The 18,125-nt window shown below is 52.3% G+C and overlaps 1 protein-coding gene across 1 annotated transcript; it reads left to right on the top strand.

The window, feature by feature from the left end:
• Nucleotides 1–3,075: 3,075 nt before the first annotated feature.
• On the top strand, nucleotides 3,076–17,205 carry FIGLA (folliculogenesis specific bHLH transcription factor). Its single transcript, XM_055327824.1, has 5 exons — nucleotides 3,076–3,276; nucleotides 5,949–6,101; nucleotides 7,864–8,017; nucleotides 16,874–16,908; nucleotides 17,157–17,205. Exons 1-4 carry the CDS (start codon nucleotides 3,076–3,078, stop codon nucleotides 16,876–16,878), a joined length of 513 nt encoding a protein of 170 aa, XP_055183799.1. The 3' UTR covers nucleotides 16,879–16,908; nucleotides 17,157–17,205.
• Nucleotides 17,206–18,125: the final 920 nt, after the last annotated feature.

The raw sequence follows: 18,125 nt of genomic DNA, 5'->3' as shown, positions 1-18,125 counted from the left end.
GAGCAGCCTGGGTGGCTCGGCGGTTTAGCACTGCCTCCGGCCCAGGGCGTGATCCTGGAGTCCCAGGATCGAGTCCCACGTCGGGCTCCTTGCATGGAGCCTGCTTCTCCCTCTGCCTGTGTCTCTGTCTCTCATGAATAAATAAATAAAATCTTAAAAAAAAAAAAGGAAAGAAACAGGTGTGTCAGATGGTGAGCATGGACATCGGGCAGAGCTCAGGTCCCTGTCCTTCCATTGTGGACAAGCCCGGGAGTGGGGCCTGGGTGTTTCTTTGCACCAGCGTCTGGGCCCTTCCGCAGCTGCGCGGGCTGAGCAGCAGCTTCGGGGCTGTGTTCTCACACTGAACCCCTCCTGCCCCGCTGGACCTCCTGGCCATTGTGTGAAGCACCTGGATCCCCAAATCAAATCACTTGGCATTTGCTTGGAATACCTGGAAGCACTTCTGATCCTGCTCAGAATCGTGACTGGGGTGAATGGTCTGGGGCCTTTGCTGCTCGGGGCACCAGTGATGACACAGGCCTCTGACAGCACAGCTGCATTTTTGAAAATGACACTCAGGAGCGACGATGGGGCGGGGGGGGGGGGCAATGATCTGGAAGGAGCTCAAGTCCCCCGGTGACCATGAGAGCAGAGGTGCCCTGCTGAGCTAACCCTCTCACCGCAGGAGGAGAGAAACACTCACTGTTTCTGCTCACAAGGCCATTGCACCTCCGGGTAATGACGAGACAGTGGCACCAAGTCGCTGTCAGGTGTAACATCTTAGCTCAGGTGAGTCCACGTGATTGCTCTCCTTCAGAACACCTGGCTCAAGGTAGGAGTCTAATGGAGAAGATGCTAGAAAGCTACGGTTGGAGCTGACTGATGGGAGCAAGTATGAAGGAGTAACTTCTGGGGCCTCACACTGGGTTCCTGCTACACACCGGCTTGTCCACTCAAGGGTTTAGAATAAAATAGAAAATGTCAATAGTGTCCTTTCTGATGCTCAGGGAAATTTAAATAAACGGGTAAGTGAGCCCCATTTTAAGCTCTATTTCCACACATTTGGCTCTTTTGCCTTCTGTTTGCCAGCAGACAACACCATATAAACTTAGGGCAAGCAAAATTATTTTCCTTCTTAAATATGTGTATACATACGTGACCCCTGCTTATTGTGAAAAACGTAAGACACAGAGAAGGTAAGAGGCGCAGATCTTACCTCATCCCCAGGCCCCCTGCCCAAGCAACCCCAGTAACGCATTTGGTGCACCCTCTCCCCTTCCCTTGCCCCTCCCTTGCAGGCAGTGCCACGGCGGAGCGGAGCACAGGTGAGGCCGACGAGGTGGCCGGTGAGGCTAGGAAACTGGGTCTCTCTGGGAGTTAAGTGAATAACTAAGTAAATACGTTGAGGAAAACAGAAGTCAGGTTTCTCGCTGTTGGAGACGGGAGTTGGAAATTAAGGAGCAACAAGAGACGAGAGAAATTTGAGCTATTGGATTGGAATTGGAGGTTTTAGTGTGAACTCATGCTTTTTAAATCTCCATTTATGCAGAAATATATATATGGCTGTACGTGTGCGTGCTCGTGTGTGTCCATACGGATGTTTCCTACCCGCTAAAAGGGCTTAGAAGGATCATATCCCAAAAGGGATGAACAGTCAAGCATCCAAATCTTTGTTTCTAAATTCCATCTTCTACTAAAAGAATTGACTGATTCCACGGCTGGGCTGGGAAAATTCAAGATGAGCCTGGAACATGTTGTTCCTTTTTGGCACAACTGAGAAAGCGCACCAAGAGCGACGGGGTCACATCAGGAACGGAGAAGCCAGCATGAAAGGACTCCTACGGGCCAAATCTGGGAACATTTGAGCATTGAAATAGTGATATGAATAAATTACATCTTATTAAATAAAATAGAAAGTCACGAGCTCATAGTGACATAAACACAAAATGAATAAATAAATGGAGGAGAAGGAAAAGCTCTTCCCCATGACAGGATGTGACCATTTGGCCACAAAACGCCGGTCGAGACAGGAGTCGGCAAAGGATGCTAAAGATACTGGTTTCCTCACAAGACATTCATCGATCAAAGGGAAAAATGAGTCCATTTATGGTGAAGGAACCGGGCAGCCACCACCGCGACGGGGTCAAGGTTAACTCCCCAGTGTTGGGACGGGGATGGGCAGCCTCACACCGGTCCCCCAGGAGGTGCTGAGACAGGCCCGGCCCCAAGGGATTGCCCAGGGGGGCAGGAGGGAACAGTGGGCAGCCCCCAGGGGCAGGGTGGCCTTAGAATGAAACACGTCAAGGCCTTGAAACCGTCAAGGCCATGAAGACAGGACAGGACTTAGGACATGTTTAGAAAAAGAGCCATGAAAATGCGAATATTCATAAAGAGAAAAAGGTCAACGGGGTAAAGGGGAAGACAGTTAACAGGCAGGGGGTGTAGGTGAAGGGGCTACGGGACCTCTTTGCTACTGTTCTTGCAACTTTGTTTCAAAATGAACTTTAAAAGTTTTCTGTGTAGCCATCGAATCTGTCTGGTCCGTGTACACGCGCACGTGCGTGTATTTGCCTACAGGTGTCTCCCTGTAGCCAGGGGCGCAGCCCGCAACCTGCATTGACCGACGGAATTTGGGGGATTGGTTCTACCAGGCGGGCGGGTGAATCCAGGGTGCGGCCCAATGTGAGAGCAGGTGACGTCCGCAAGCCCGTTCACCAACGTCACCTGCGGGGCTGCCCCCCGCCACGGCCCCCAGGGCCTGGCTTCTGCAGGGCGGTCCAGAAGGGGCTAAGGGGGGGGGGGCGCAGGTGGTCCAGGCCCCGCCCCCCGCGTGCCCAGGTGCCGAGGCCAGGCCCCGCCCCACTGCCCCGCCCTGTGTGGAGCTTGTGCCGTCCTCAGGCCCCACACCCAGCCCCTCCCCCTCCCCACGTGGCGCAGGTGCTGCCCCCAGGCCCCTCCTCCCCCTGCCCCGCCCCGCGTGCCGAGGTGCCACTGCCAGGCCCCTCCCTCCCTCCCCACGTGCAACAGGTGCCGTCGTCAGGCCCCGCCCTCCCTCCCCACGTGGCGCAGGTGCCGCCGCCAGGCCCCGCCCCCGCCATGGAGCCCGAGCCCGCCATCCTGGGCGTCGCGCCCGCTGAGGTGCTGGAGGACGTGCTGCGGGAGCAGTTCGGGCCGCTGCCCCAGCTGGCTGCCATCTGCCGGCTCAAGCGGCTGCCGTCGGGCGGCTACTCGTCCACCGAGGACCTGCAGCTGGTGCTCGAGCGGCGGCGCGTGGCCAACGCCAAGGAGCGCGAGCGGGTGAGCGTCCTGACCCGGCCCCGGCCGCGACCTCGCAGGCCCGCGGGGACACGCAGCGCCCGCCCCCTGCGCCGCTCCCGGGCCCTGGGACGGGCTCCGCGGCGGCCACCCGCGCCCCCTGCGCCTCCCGCGCCCCCTGCGCCTCCCGCGCCCCCTGCGCCTCCGCCCCCTGCGCCACCCGCCCACCTGCGCCCCCTGCGCCACCCGCCCCCTGCCCACCGCGCCCCTGCGCCTCCCGCGCCCCCTGCGCCCCACCCGCGCCACTGCGCCTCCGCGCACCTGCCCCACCTACGCCACCCGCCCCACCCGCGCCATCTGCCCCCCCGCGCCCCCCGCCCCACCTCACCGTGCCACCCGCCCCACCTATGCCACCCGCGCCACCTGCCCCACGCGCGCCACCTGCCCCACCGGCGCCACCTGCGCCTCCCGCGCCACCTGCCCCACCTGCGCCCCCCCCCCCGCCCCCTGCCCCACCTGCGCCTCCCGCGCCACCTGCGACCACGTCCACGACGTCTCCCTTCCGAGTGGTGCCTCGACCTCCCTCCCGGCCGCTCCGCAGGCTGAAGTGCTGGGGCCCACGGGGCTCTGGTGCCTTCCCTCCCCTCGGCGGCTCTGCCTGGACGCAGGGGTGGGGCGCGGGGTCCCCTCCGCACCTGTGTCTGGACGCAGGGGTGGGGCGAGGCGGCCTAGATGAAGCTCTTTTCTCTTGTCTGGAGGAAGGAAACACGGCGCCCCTGAGCCCGGCTCCCGCTCCGGCCCATGTCCCGTGTCCCAGGGGCGGCGACAAGGCCCCAAGGTCCTGAGGCCGGAGCTCCCAGGGCATGTACTGGTGGTTTCAGTACTTCCCAGGGCAGCCGGGCCCCCAGGTCCACCCCCGCCAGGTCCACCCCCGCCGGCCTGGGCGCAGGGTCCCTGGGGCGGGAGGTGGGAGGGGCCGAGCTAATGACCTTCATTCTTCTTGACAAGGATAGAATTAAAACACCCGAAAAACGGAGAAGCGACGGGGAACAGAGGGAACAGAGCACAGACCTAACGACCCTGAACTAAGTCTTGCGTAGAACCTCGCAGCCTCTTTTCCTAGTTCTGTGTGTGTGTGTTATATTTATATAATGAAATTGTGAGGGGGGTACATAGTTTTCTAGGTTTTTTACTTAACAGTATCGAAAGCATTTCCTCATTTTTTAAAAGATGGACATATAGTATATTATTAGTTTCAGAGGTAAAGATGAGCGATTCATCAGTCTTACATAATTGCTCATTACAGGGCCCGTCACACCACCTGCCCTCCTTAATGCCCGTCCCCCGGTGACCCCGTCCCCCTGCCCCCACCCCCAGTGACCCTCAGTTTGTTTCCTGTGATTAAGAGTCTCTTATGGTTCATCTCCTTCTCTGATGTTGTCATTTTATTCCCCCCTCCTCTGTTTTGTTTCTTAAATTCCACATATTAGCGACATCATATAATTGCCTTTCCCTGACCTGTTTAAGTTAACATGATCCCCTCTAGTTCCATCCGTGTCATTGAAAATGGCAAGATTTCACTCTTTTTGATGACCGAGTAATGTTCCATTATATGTATGTCACCTCTTCTTTATCCATTGGTCTGTTGATGGCCATGTGGGCCCTTTCCATAGTCTGGCTCTTGTGGACGTTGCTGCCGTGAACATTGGGGTGTAGGTGCCCCTTTGGGTCACTGCATCTGTATCTTTGGGGCAAATCCCCAGCAGTACCATTGCTGGGTCATAGGGCAGCTCTGTGTTCAACTCTTCGAGGCCCCTCCACACTGTTGTCCAGAGTGGCTGCACCAGCTCGCGTTCCCGCCCACAGGGTAAGAGGTTCCCCTTCTCCACATCCTCCCCAACATCTGTCGTTTCCTGACTTGTTCATTTGCGCTGTTCTCACTGCTGTGAGGTGGGATCTCATTGTGGTTTTGATTTGGGATTTCCTCATTCTAAGAACGGCTTTTTACTGCATAGTCTGTTATATAAATGGACCAAAAATATCCAGTCTTTGTGCTTTTTGCAGCTTTTTACTGGTCTTTATGTGCATGTCTGATAATTGATCTCAAATAGAATGCTAGAGATGGAATTACGGGGACAGAGGATGTGCGCAACCTCACAACGTTTGATACCAGTTGCCCAACTGCTTTCTAGAGAAGTTTACTAATTTTCATCCCTTCTTACTGCATATAGAACTCTTTCCTTTGTCCGGCTCCAGTGCTAGGTATAATTAAGCAATATTGCCAGCTTGGCGCATGAAAACTGATATCTAATTTCTATTTTGTAGTTCTTTTGTCAAAGTTCCACATTTTCATATATTTATTGGTCTTTTGTCCTGCTGTAATGGGAGGACTGTGTCCATTGTTCACTTTGATCTGGAGTAGGAGGGGGCTCTCACTCAATTGAATATGTTGGCTTACGGTGAAAGGAAGAGGAGGGGGTTCAGCAAGCACACAGACCCCCCCCCCGCTTCCAGCCCGTGCACCCACACAGGCTGAGCTCATGCCACCCCTTCCCGGTCGCCAGGAACTGTGCTGCTGGTGCAGCAGCGGCCCAGGCCCACACCCGCTTAGGTTCACCCCCCAGACAAGCCCTCACAACCTTCTTCTGGGGTTTGGGGGGAGATATTGTATCAATTAGCTTCTCTGCCTGTCACTGTGCTTTTTTGTTTTCCAGATAAAAAATCTCAACCGTGGTTTTGCCAAACTGAAGGCACTTGTGCCCTTTCTCCCCCAAAGCAGGAAGCCTAGCAAAGTTGACATCCTTAAAGGTGCAACCGAATACATACAAGTTCTCAGTGATGTCTTGGAAGGAGCCAAAGTCTCTGAGGTAATCGCCAGGCAATTTCTGTGTTCTAGCTGTTTGTTACAATCCTGTGGGTTGTTTATGATCCGTGTCTTAGGGAAGAGGAAACCAAGATACAGGTAAAGGCCACACAGCTAAGAAATGTCAGGACTGGGCTTTGAACCCAGATCTGTGTGAGCTTTGGCACAGAGTTCCTGATTATCTATCTCTCTACTTCTTCTTTTTTTAATATTTTATTTATTTATTCATGAGAGAGAGGAGAGAGAGAGAGAGAGAGAGAGAGCGCATGCGCAGAGACACAGGCAGAGGGAGAAGCAGGCTCCATGCAGGGAGCCCAATGCGGGACTCGATCCCGGGTCTCCGGGATCACGCCCCGGGCCAAAGGCAGGCACTAAACCGCTGAGCCCACCCGGGCTGCCCATCTCTCTACTTCTTGTCACCGTCCAGGGCACCTAGCTTCTTGATAGCTAGGGAGTGAGAGGAGGCTTCTGGAAGCCCACCCTGCGGTGTGGTTTTCCACTGGACAGGACTCAGGAAGGAAGAGGCAAAAAAAAAAAAAAAAAAAAAAAAGAAGGAAGAGGCATTTTCCTTGGAGAGCCCCCCTGCCCCGGATAGACCACACTGGTGGAATGCTCAGCAATGGTTGTGATGCCTGTCTCATGGGGTTTGCAATGATTCGATACAAACCATTGGATGAAATCACTGAACTTAATAGAAAATATATTAGGTGTCCAAATGAATTGGCAAACTGTGAGCACATAGTTGTCACCACCGTTATCCGGGTGCACAGCTGAGAAGTGTCCCTTGGGCAGTAGAAGCTGTGGGCTGGTTATATGGGCTTGCTGCATGGTCAGGCAGGCCGTGAAGACTTGCAAGTGGGTTGGTCACCAGAGGAGGTAAGATAGGAAGAGAGAAAGGCCTTAGAAATACGCCCTAAGTGGCACCATTGGCCTGAGGGGAGAAGGAACCATGAGAGAAGGAAAGGTGGAGAAGCAAGATGGGACCTAAAGGCGGGCGGGGGAGACTCTTGGGAATCTGAGGGTGGGAAGCAGTGCAGGAAGCTATAGAAAGGCCCAGCATGTGAGATGTGGGCTAGAAGCCACTTACAGGAGGTTGCGTGTGTGTGGTGTCTGAAGTCCAGGCAGAGCGTGATGGCAAAGTCCATCAAACTTGGAAATCTGAGGTCGGAAAGAAGGAGCAAAAGGATGAAAGAAGAAAAGTGGTTAGATCAGTGAAAGTCTTTCCTAAGTAGCAGAGTGACTGTGTTTAGGGACAGAAGAGGACAGGCCCTGGAGAGTAGAGGAACCCAATCGTTTTTAGAGACTTAGGGCAGGAATCTCCAGGTATCTGATGGTACTTAATTTTTCCCCCTTGTGCCCTCGTCCTACGTGGGTGACTCCTGAGGGGAAGCAGTCTGCAGTCAGGAACGGATTGTCCTGTTAGCTAATTGGATGCTTGGCTCGTGGCGTGACCACGGGGTTTGCACACACACAGGCGGCTGCCTTGGCCTTTCCTTGCACGCGTAGCAGACGTGCTCTGTTTGTGCTACATTCATTGTAAGACACGGGATAGGCTCCAGGGGATAATAGTTTTAATGCAGCTGCCAAGTGCACAACACGTTAAGGTCCTAGACGAATGGATACAGCCCATTGAGCAATGATTTTCTCTCCACAGTTAAGATTGCCTTTGTCGCTTAAGCCACATTGATTAAAATTCTTGGAATATATTAAGTCTTCGAAGTCTGATTGTCGTATTGCACTGTTTGACTGCTAAACATGGTTTCTAGAGACAGAATCCAGGTCACCAGAACTATAGCAACCGCCCTCCCGAACCACCCGTAGCGCTGGCTGGAGATGTGCCGAGGAACCTGGGGCAGCACGCCGGCCGCCCTGTGGGCTTGAAGAGCGAGGAGGAGAGGCCCTGGGCGGACGGCGGCAGCGGTGAGTCTCGCGCTTGTCCCCGAGCCTGGTGTCTGCGACCGCAGTTCTCTCCCCAGCCGGGAGTCCGGTGAAGTGTTTCTTCCTAAGTAGCCGCATAGGTGTCAAGACCTCAAAGCACTTTCCCTGAGGTGTGTGCAATTTTCCATGCTAAAAGGGACCGGAAATAAGACTGTTTTGTGGAAGTGCCTCGGTGGGAAAGTGAAGGCTGGTCGTTTGGAAAAAAAATCTATTAAGTCTCAGCAACTCAAGGAGAAGGCAACCCCTCCCCCCCCCAATGACTCAGGACAGACCTGAGTTGGCTTTCTTATGACCCTAATTATTTCTCAAAAGTTTCTGACTCTGAGGTCTCCAGGAAAAGAAGCAGCACGCGCAGATACCAAATACGCGTGTAGGCACAGTTTCCTTTCTTTCGTTTTTTTTTTTTGAGTTGGCTTTGTTGGAAAGTAGCATTTTCTCTTTTTAAAATTTTATTTCATTTAAATTCAGTTAATTAACGTATAGTGTATTATTAGTTTCGGAGGCACAGGTCAGTGATTCCCCAGTTGCAGGTGACACCCGGTGCCCACGACGTCACGTGCCCTCCTTCATGCCCGTCCCCCAGGCACCCCATCGTCCCTCGCCTCCCCTTCAGCGCCCCTCAGTTTGTTTCCTATAGGAAGGCAGCATTTTCTAGGTAAAAACAAGAATTTATCAGAGTAGCTCTTATTTTTTTTTTAAATTTTTATTTATTTATGATAGTCACACACACACAGAGAGGCAGAGACTAGAGAGGAGAAGCAGGCTCCATGCACCGGGAGCCCGATGTGGGATTCGATCCGGGTCTCCAGGATCGCACCCCGGGCCAAAGGCAGGCGCCAAACTGCTGCGCCACCCAGGGATCCCAGAGTAGCTCTTATTACTTTGCCAAAGCGGTGAAGCTGGGAGACAGGGGAGCAGCTGCTTCCCCGAGTCCTTGAGGGGACTCCTCGCCCCGTGAGTGTCTGTGCTACTCTGACGAGCCCCCCTGTCACCCCGCAGCACGACCGCGTGGAACCGGAGCCAGGCCAGCCGTGGCAAGGAAGGCGCCTGGTGCGACCTGAGCGGCCGCGCGAGCCGGGGACTCACGCGTGATGCCCGCCGGTGGGGGCCGTTCAGATAGCAGCTGAGTGTGGGGTTCAAATGCCGGCATCCCCCCTTGCTAGCTGTGGGACAGCCACTGAGCTACCAAATCTCTCTAGTCCCCAGTTTTCCCGTCTGTGGAATGGGAATGGTGATCATACCTACCTTGTACATCAGGCTGTTGTGCGACTCAAGTGGCATCGTGTCACAGAGGTGTCTGGGGCAGTGGCTGGCCCGTCGGTGCTCATGTGCGCGTACACCTGCACAATCGATGGGAGGTCGATCCTAGCTCTGCCTGTAGCAAGTGCTCTGGTTTGTTCCCTTGGCCCCATAGTGCTCTCCTCGGGTGTGGGGTCCTGCAGGCTCCCTGCAGACCGGCTGGCCTTGGCTGCCGCTTCTGACTTGATTACTGTGTCCTGAGGATTGTACTTTTGCACACGCGCCGTTTCAGGTGTTCATACTCCGGTCACCCGACCTCCCTACAACCAAGCCTTCCCTTCCAGTCAACGCTTGGGAAGCAGAATTCCTTTTGCTACCACAGGAGCTCACAGAGAATGGCCGAGAGCAAAAGTCAGGGTGAAGCTATGACCTAAGCTCAACCTCGAACCTGGCTCTCTGTTAGAGACGTCTTCATGGGTTCCGGGTGTTACGGCAAGACCCCTCCTTGCGGGTAGTCCTCACCGATCCTTGGCGGGGAGATCTCCGCACGTCATCCTTGTGCCGAGCCGCCTGGCTGCACGGGCGTGAACTGGGCTGGGCGACGCCGGCAGCAAAGATCTATAGGGCGGCCTCGTCTTCCAAGGGTTATTGATCCTGGAAATAGGCCATTGCTAGTAAGTAGATTGAAAGTGGAGACTAACACTTTCTAGTAAGATGCAGAAAAGTCCTAACTGGAACTTTCTTTGAAAAGGGGAGAAACACACTTAAATTTTTTGTCCTTTCTAGCGTCAGGTGCAGCTGGAAGCATGAGTTCATTTAGCTGTCACACCTCTAGCCGCCATCCGTCCGGAACACTCCACTGGTCCTTCCATGGCTTTTATGACCTTGACGTGTTGGAGGATCATAGCCCAGTTTTGTCAGGTGTTTGATTTGGGTCTGTTTCCTCCTGATTAGATTCAGACATGAATCTTTGGGGGGGATAAGATCACCCCCTACGGGGTGGGGTGCATTCTGATTTGTTCTATTACTAAGGACATTCGCTTCAGCCGTTCGCTTCCCGTGGTGAAGCCATCTCTACGTCCCGTTCTGCATCCAACATTCTGTATTTGTGAAACTTTCGATTTTGAAATAATTATGGATTCACAGGAAGTTACAAAGGTAATCCAGAGAAGTCCCGTGTACCCTTTAGGGTCTGGACTTTTACGTAGGGCAGTGCCCTTAAATCATCCCAGGGGTTGTATTGAAAGTCCAGGCCCCCTTCTCTCCACTGAGTGTTAGTCCACGGGACGGATGTGTCACAGTTTTTATCATCATGATATCACAGCGTTTCATGACTTATTTTGTTACTCAAGTTGTCCTCATTGTGGCCAGTGAAAGCCCCTCAGATGGGCCACCTTTCTGCTTGACCTGTCACTCTCCTTCTTCGACCACTTCCTTTCGGGCAGAAGATGCTCTGAGCTTGAGCGTCATGCACTTTCCCATCCCCGGGCCTGAAATGGCTCTTTCATCAGGGACACCCCACGTGTGACTCACCTCTCCTCTCTCTCCGCCGTCTCCCCCGCGCGGTGGCTCGTCTCTTCACCCCTTTTGGGCTTTAGCACCCCGATGAGTCTGTGAGGGCTCCCATAACAAAATACACGGATTTTGGTTTAAGCGACAGAAATTTATTTCTCGCAGTTCTAGGGGTTGGAGGTCCAAGATCAAGACGGTGGCAAATTTGGTTGCTTCTCTCCTTGGCTTGCAAATAGTCTCTCCTCTGCATATGTGTGCCTCAATTTTCTCTTATAAGGACACTAATCATCATGGATTGGTGCCCACCCTTCATTACATTTTATTTTATTTAAGATTTTATTTATTCATGAGAATACACAGAGAGGAGACGGAGAGAGAGAGGCAGAGACACAGGCAGAGGGAGAAGCAGGCTCCATGCAGGGAGCCCGACATGGGACTCGATCCCGGGTCTCCAGGATCACGCCCTGGGCTGAAGGCAGGCGCTAAACCGCTGAGCCACCCGGGCTGCCCCATTTTATTTTTTTAATTTAAATTTTAGTTAACATTCAGAGCGGTGTTGGTCTTAGGAGTAGATTCAGTGATTCATCATTTACGTTCAACACCCCGTGCTCATCACAAGTGGCCTCGTTAGTGACCATCACCCATCCCGCCCACCCGCCCCACCTCCCTCACCCTTCATTTTAACTCAGTCGCCCCTTTTAAGGCTCTGTCTCCAAATACAGTTGCATTCTGAGGTGTGGGGGGTCGGGCTTCAGCATGTGAATTGTGAGGGGACATAATTCAGCCCGTGACAGCACCCGTGACAAGCTGCCCCTCCGTAAGGACCCTCTCCCTGGTGCTGACCTTCAACTCAGGCCACCCCTCCCCCACACAGGGACGCCTCCTCACCTGCTTGGACTCTGGCTCACCACGTGAGGTCACCTAACGCACACAGGCCTGCTGGGTTTGGCATGGGTGTCTTCTCCCCGTGCCCCTTACCCTTCTTACCCGGCTTGGGTCTGACCCTCCATGCCAGCTGCCCTTCAAGGCCCCTCTCCTGCTGATTGGACTTCACCTCTTTGCACTGCCCCCCCCCCCCCCCCCCGCGCGGGCACGTCCCGTACCTGCTTGGTCTCTGACACCCTGGACTCGGCCATCTCCGTGTATGGAGGCCATCCTCACTCTGCTTAGCCTCCAGCACTTAGGGCCACCATGGGTCCCGCTGCCTCACTGTGAGCTAAGCAGGTGGCTTGAGCAGGTATCCAAAATCATAGTTAAGAATTTTATAAAGGCCTGCACTTTACTATCAAGAACCAGGATGGAGTGAGGGGGTCCAGAGAAACTAAGCTCAGCCTGGCCTTTGTTTGCCAAACAATTCTCATAAGGGTATGCAGCTTACCTGAAGAGGTGACTCTACAGGGCTTCGGGGTCCTGGCCACACACCCTAACTGGGAACCTGGAGATAGCTGATGGGACTCATTGGACTGAAATGCTTAGGTACAGAGGGGCTTAGAGTCTGGGAGGCAGGCCACCTCCAGCTTCCGTTTGCAGGCATGGCACCCTTCCTCCTGCCCTTGGAGAGGATCCTGAGGAGTGGAATCCTGGTGCTGGCAGAGACGGGAATTTTTGGGGATTTGAGGATGGGGTCAGAGCAGGCTGTGCAAGATCAACAACATTCCTGAGAGGCAAAAATCCCAAATGAAGTACATAAGAATCTGCTGATGGCAGGCATGGAGATTAACTTCTTGGGCCAGAGCAGCTTCACTTGGGGACTGAATCAGCAAGCGTGTCTGCAAATGGAGAGGGCCACAAGCTGCATGAAGCCGCTGCACTTGCCGTGGCAGGAATGGGGGTCAGTGTCAAGGTCCTGGTGAGGCTCGTTTAGAATTGGACTTTTGGGACACCTGGGAGGCTCAGCGGTTGAGCATCTGCCGTCAGCTCAGGCTGTGACCCCGGGGTCCTGGGATCGAGTCCTGCATTGGGCTCTCTGCATGGAGCCTGCTTCTCCCTCTGCCTGTGTCTCTGCCTCTCTCTGTGTCTCTCTCATGAATAAAAAAAAAAAAAAGATTTGGGCTTTCAAGGTATAGGATTTTGCTGTTTTGGCATCGGTCAGGGTGGCAGGATGTTCACCGACCCCCCATTGCTTATTTTGACACCTGTGTTGGTGGCTTGGGCATTTCATATCCTGCGAGGCTCTGACTTACATTCAGAGTCGCTTGAGTTCCTACAGAGGCCGTTTCCCTGGACAAAGCCCGTCCTCGTGTTGGGGTGAGACGCCAACTCTGCTGGGGTCAGAGGGCTCTGGAAGGGAGTATGTGGATGAACGTGAGCACCTGTTAGGGCCCGGATGTGCTGGCCTGTCGTGGGAGCGCGCCTTGGAAGGGCTGGTGAGGGACGGAAGCCTCTGCGGGAGGTGATCTGTGTGTGACGCTAATCCCCGGGGACATTGCCTCTACTAGCACTTTAAGCTCTGAAACGCGGTGGTCTAGCCAGCTGGGATGTTCATCAGCCCCCTGGGAAGGTGCTGAGCACCTGTGCCCTGCCTCCCATCTCCCACTTCCCCCGGGCGCTGGTGTGTGATAGGAAACCTCCTTCGGAGCGGGGTGGTTCAGGCTTCTCCCTGGGAACCATAGGTCGCTGGTAGCCTACCGGGCGTGTTCTGATGAGTTCACCCAGCAGAGTATTTTCAAAACTTGAAGTTTCTTTCGATGGAGTGGGTGCTGTCTGGTTCCTCAGCCCCTCCCCCCTTTGCTGCAGTACTGGTTTCGGCATTAAACTCTGCAAGCCTGGACCAAGGGTACCAGGACCCGGTGCAGGCCACTCTAGTGGTTGCATTGGCTCAGGGTGTTGCTGTGTCTTCTCAAGTCTGGGGGTTCAGGGATTGGTGCTGCGATGGTACGGATGTCGGCTGTTCTCCCTGGAACTTCGGAAAGGTGAGGTCTAGAGCAGACGGGACAGGATCCATCCAACCTGGGAGTGACGGCACCTCTATCGGAGGGTGCCTCGGGCTGCAGCTGCTCAGGAAGAGATGCGAGCGGCATTCAAGGAAGGCCCTTGAGGCTCAGTCTGAGCGGGATGAGGAGAAAATGTTAGAGGAGAGATGAATTTCTTCATGAAAATAAGAGAGGGAGATTTCCTTTGTTGTGACTCTCGGTCTTCCGTCCCCGCAGAATAACTAATCACAAAAGCGGGTTTGGTGAACGTGTGTGAAGTTGGGTGCGTTTAATAAGATCTCTACCTACCATGTGCTCTGACTCTGTCCGTGAGCCGAGCACAACTCAACAAGCCAATAACTTCTATTTCCCTGACATATGATGGGCCGGGTGGTTAAGTTAATGAAGTAAGCCCTCATCTATTCTAGTGGACTTCTGGAGGGAATATTTATAGGAGTTTTATAAAAGGCCTGTCTTGTTGGTTCCACATGGATACAGAGGAAAATCCCCCCTCAAAGGTCGAGGCAGGACTCCTCTGACGTGCTACCGACGTCCCTTATAGACGTCTCATTGGGTTCGTAGAAAGCCATCGAGTACTAGAACCACAGAAGCTAGCCCCTGAGGGGGGTCAGTGTGTCCTCCCACCCTCTACCTTCTCGGCCTGTTCTAATCTGTGGGTTATCCGGAATGGATTAGCAATAAGATGGACTCTAACGACGTAGTGTTAACGGTAGATCTTCTGGTGGGAGGGTAGGGGCTATAAGTACAACTTGATTGTTTTGGGGGATTCTTCCAGTCCTCTTTGGGTCACTCCCTTTTTGGAAGATGTTTGTCCCCAAGAATGTATCCTTCTGCAACACCAGTGAGGAAGATGGGCCTGGGGCACCTGCCTCGTTGGGGTGCTCTGAGGTGAGGAGAACATAGGAATAGAGTTTTCCTGCATCATACAATTTGGAACAGGCCCCCAAGGGAAAAGACAGGCCATAAGGGTAAAGACTTGGTGGCCAAAGCCCTGCTCGTTATAAAGGAGCTCATTTGCTGGAAGACCATCCATGCGGCCCTCCTCGGAGATGTGCGACGGCAAGGCTAAGGTCGCAGTGCTGGGTTCTGATCTCTGGGTCCTCGCTGGGCTTTCACACACCAAAGCAGGATTGACGAATAATGAGCACAGTTTAGAGGGAAAGGAATGTAACTTTCTACACTGGCTTCTACTTGTTTTTCGAGAACCCAGTAAGACCCATGGTTCAGGTGGTGGGAAGACTGGCTTACCCCATTAAGGGTAAATACTGTATCTGCTCAATGCTCAGATTCCCTATGGGGCTCTTTGCCTCGTACGCCATCTCCCCTAGGAGAACTCTTGTCCTCCTCTAGGTGCAGCCAGGGTTGTCCGTACTACGGGGCTGGAGCGGGAGTGCTCATGTGCGCTTCCCCAGCTATTCCTGGGCCCCATCCTGTTGAGCTGACATCTGCTTGGATGTCCATGGCCCCACTGTGGCTTCTCTTCTCCAGGCCAGGCTTTCTGGGCCTTCTCCCTTCAGAACGCAGGCAGGCATCTTCTGGTCCCCTTGACTTTCCCGCTTCCAGACGGGCCATGCCGCTGCCCTCAGGCACCTACTTGATGATGTCCCTCAGCCACGTGGTCATAAACTCCCAAGAAGTGGGTACAAATCCTTGCTCTCCTTAGATCCTTCTTTACCTTTCTTGGGTTCTGTTCCCTCATGTAACTCCTCCCCATCCCCGGGTCGAGGCCCAGGATGACGTGGTACAGGGCTCCTCCCAGGGATGCGGCAGCTTCTACAAACTAGCTCTGTCCCCTCTGAATAACTACTTCCTGCTGTTTCAACCGTCATCTCCATTTTGGTTGTAGGAAGTCTTCCCCATCACACGCTTGCCTCCTCCCTGCTTGGTGACCACCTGAGCTGCCAGGTGAGCGCCGGCCCACCAGAACGCACATGCTTATTCTCCCTTCCAACAAAGTCAGCCTCTTTCAAATGAGAGCCTTGCTTTTTCAGACTATTGTTGCTGAGAACTGAAATCTGAAGCTGAGCGAGGGCTTCTGGGTGGTATCTAGCTACGTCTTTCCTTGCCCCCTCCCCAAGCCTTGGCTCAGCGGGGGGAGGGAAAGGCATATTGAACGATATGACAAACCATACAGTTATACAGCCAACAAGTCACATACCCACCTAATTAGGGGGACTGAGCAGCAAGCTAGTCTGTTTCCGAGACCACCCTCTTCCTAGACCCTCAACTATTCAAATGAGGCCAACACGCATTTCAAAAAAAAAATGAACTATAGCAACATCAATAATCTTCAGCAAGTTTCCATATTCTGATACTTAAATACTTACATTCCTGGAATTTTCTAGCTAATGCTTAAAACCAAACTAAGGTGATGATCTTAGTTGGGTGATGGTACAACTCTAGGCTACAGGGTTAAATTATCCTTTAACTCTTTGGGTAAACCCAGTTATACTGGAGTTTGCCTTTTAGGTTTTAGCACACCCTGGATATGTGACAATTTTTTAAAGATCTAAATGAGACTTTTAAACCTAAATTTGAACTATTAATGTTCACTTAATCACATGTATAGTGGAAAGACTTGATCAAGATCAGAAGTTATTGGTACTTATTTTGTGCTGGGCGCCATTCCTGGTGGTGTTATATGTATTATTTAATTTTCATGACCACCCTGTGCTGTATAATTATATCCACTTTACATATCAGGAAACTAGAGAACAGAAGTTAAAGAACTTGCCCAATATCCAGATAGGTCAGTGAAGGATGGAATCAGGGCATGTGACTATAGTACCTCATTATCCACAGTGATTGACTGCAGTGACTTTATTTTTCATCGTGAGTTTTTTTCTTCAAGTTGAGATTTCAGAATATTAAGACCCAAAATGATCTTACCATCTTAGTGAAACTACTGATGAAAATATACTAAAGTGCTTCAGAAATTCTTATACAACAGAATCAAGAAACTATCACAGCGTATACAACACCGTGTTTCTGTTTCTTCTTATTCTATCACTGACACATTTAGAGGCTACTACAAGTTTTAATGGTCCATTAAATGGAATGGTTTTCTAATTTTGGACATTTAAGTTGTTTTCAGGCTTTCGTTGTCATAAATATGGCAAACAGCCTGATGTGTTTATGTCTTTCTGTCTTTTAGGGTAGGTTCCTAGAAGTGGAAGTCCTGAGTCACAGGTCGGTACAATCTATGGCTTGACGCATGGGGTCACTTTATAACCTGTCCAGCTCTGAGTGCCGATTTCACCATATCCTTGCTAACAGTGGGATGTATTAAAATAATGAAATTTCAAAAGGTTAAAAAAATGCTATCTTTCAACTTATAAAGCTTTGATGACTAATGAAACATTTTTTATATAGATCTTTTGGGAATGGTCTGTTCTTGGCGTTTAGCCATTTAAAAGGGACTTTCTTCTCTGTTACAGGCTCCCCCAAGTATGAAAAATGAACAGGCCCCACCCAGGGCGATCTTCTGGAGACAAATAAACACACTCTTGAAAGTTTTGGAGTCTCTTTAAAAATTGTGATATTTCAAAGTTTAACAATTACTCTTTAAATGGCCTTACTTTTCACACATCTACTCAACTCCTTTTCCTTAAATTCATGCTTTGAAGAAGTAGGCTTTCAGGGTCTTCAGCCCTTTTGCTTACCCCTCAACCCCTATGCAGCTCCCATCCTCATCCTTTCAGGACTTCTGTATAATATCCTTCACTCTGTTTCCATCACTTGACGAATAAGTGCCTATTCCCCTTCCTGGGGGAAATTAACCTTTAATAGGAATATAAACTTTTTTTAATGATTTTTTAAAATTTATTCATGAGAGACAGACAGAGAGAGAATGAGAGAGAGAGAGAGAGGCAGAGACGCAAACAGAGGGAGAAGCAGGCTCCATGCAAGGGAGCCTGACATGGGACTCGATCCCGGGACTCCAGGATCACACCCTGGGCCAAAGGCAGGCACCAAACCCCTGCACCACTGGGGCTGCCTGGAATATAAACTTAAGCTAGAAGAGTAAGGAGTGGTAATCATCGGCCACTGGTGGCGACAATTTTCAAGCCTGTCTAGATACCCAGCTCAGGAAAAAGGCACCTTCAGCATGGGGACAGTCTTCATCTTTATAACAACTGCTCACAAAGACGCAGCACTTAGATATGCAGCACTTAGATATGCTGTATCTGTTCCTACGCTTCACACGTTACCTTGTTCTCACAACAATCCTGTGAAATAGGCATCAGGGTCCCTCCCTGCTGCACAGGTGGAGAAACCAAGGCGCAGAGGTTGCGTATCTGCGTGGGCGGCCACAACCTAAATCCTGTACTGGGTGCCTTACACAACAGAAATTTATTTCTCGCGGTTCTGGAGAAGTCCAAGGTCAAGGCCAGAAGGGTTTTGGT

This window comes from Nyctereutes procyonoides, unplaced genomic scaffold, assembly GCF_905146905.1.
Source record: "Nyctereutes procyonoides isolate TBG_1078 unplaced genomic scaffold, NYPRO_anot_genome, whole genome shotgun sequence".
In the NCBI taxonomy this organism is placed as follows: Eukaryota; Metazoa; Chordata; class Mammalia; order Carnivora; family Canidae; genus Nyctereutes; species Nyctereutes procyonoides.
The sequence above is the reverse complement of the archived record's forward strand: the minus strand, read 5'-3'. Positions and strand labels throughout refer to the sequence as shown.

Coding starts and splice junctions, on each gene's coding strand:
- FIGLA (XM_055327824.1), top strand. CDS start 3,076: ATGGAGCCCGAGCCCGCCATCCTGGGCGTCGCGCCCGCTGAGGTGCTG. Junction 3,277..5,948: donor ACGCCAAGGAGCGCGAGCGG/GTGAGCGTCCTG, acceptor TTTGTTTTCCAG/ATAAAAAATCTCAACCGTGG. Junction 6,102..7,863: donor AAGGAGCCAAAGTCTCTGAG/GTAATCGCCAGG, acceptor CATGGTTTCTAG/AGACAGAATCCAGGTCACCA.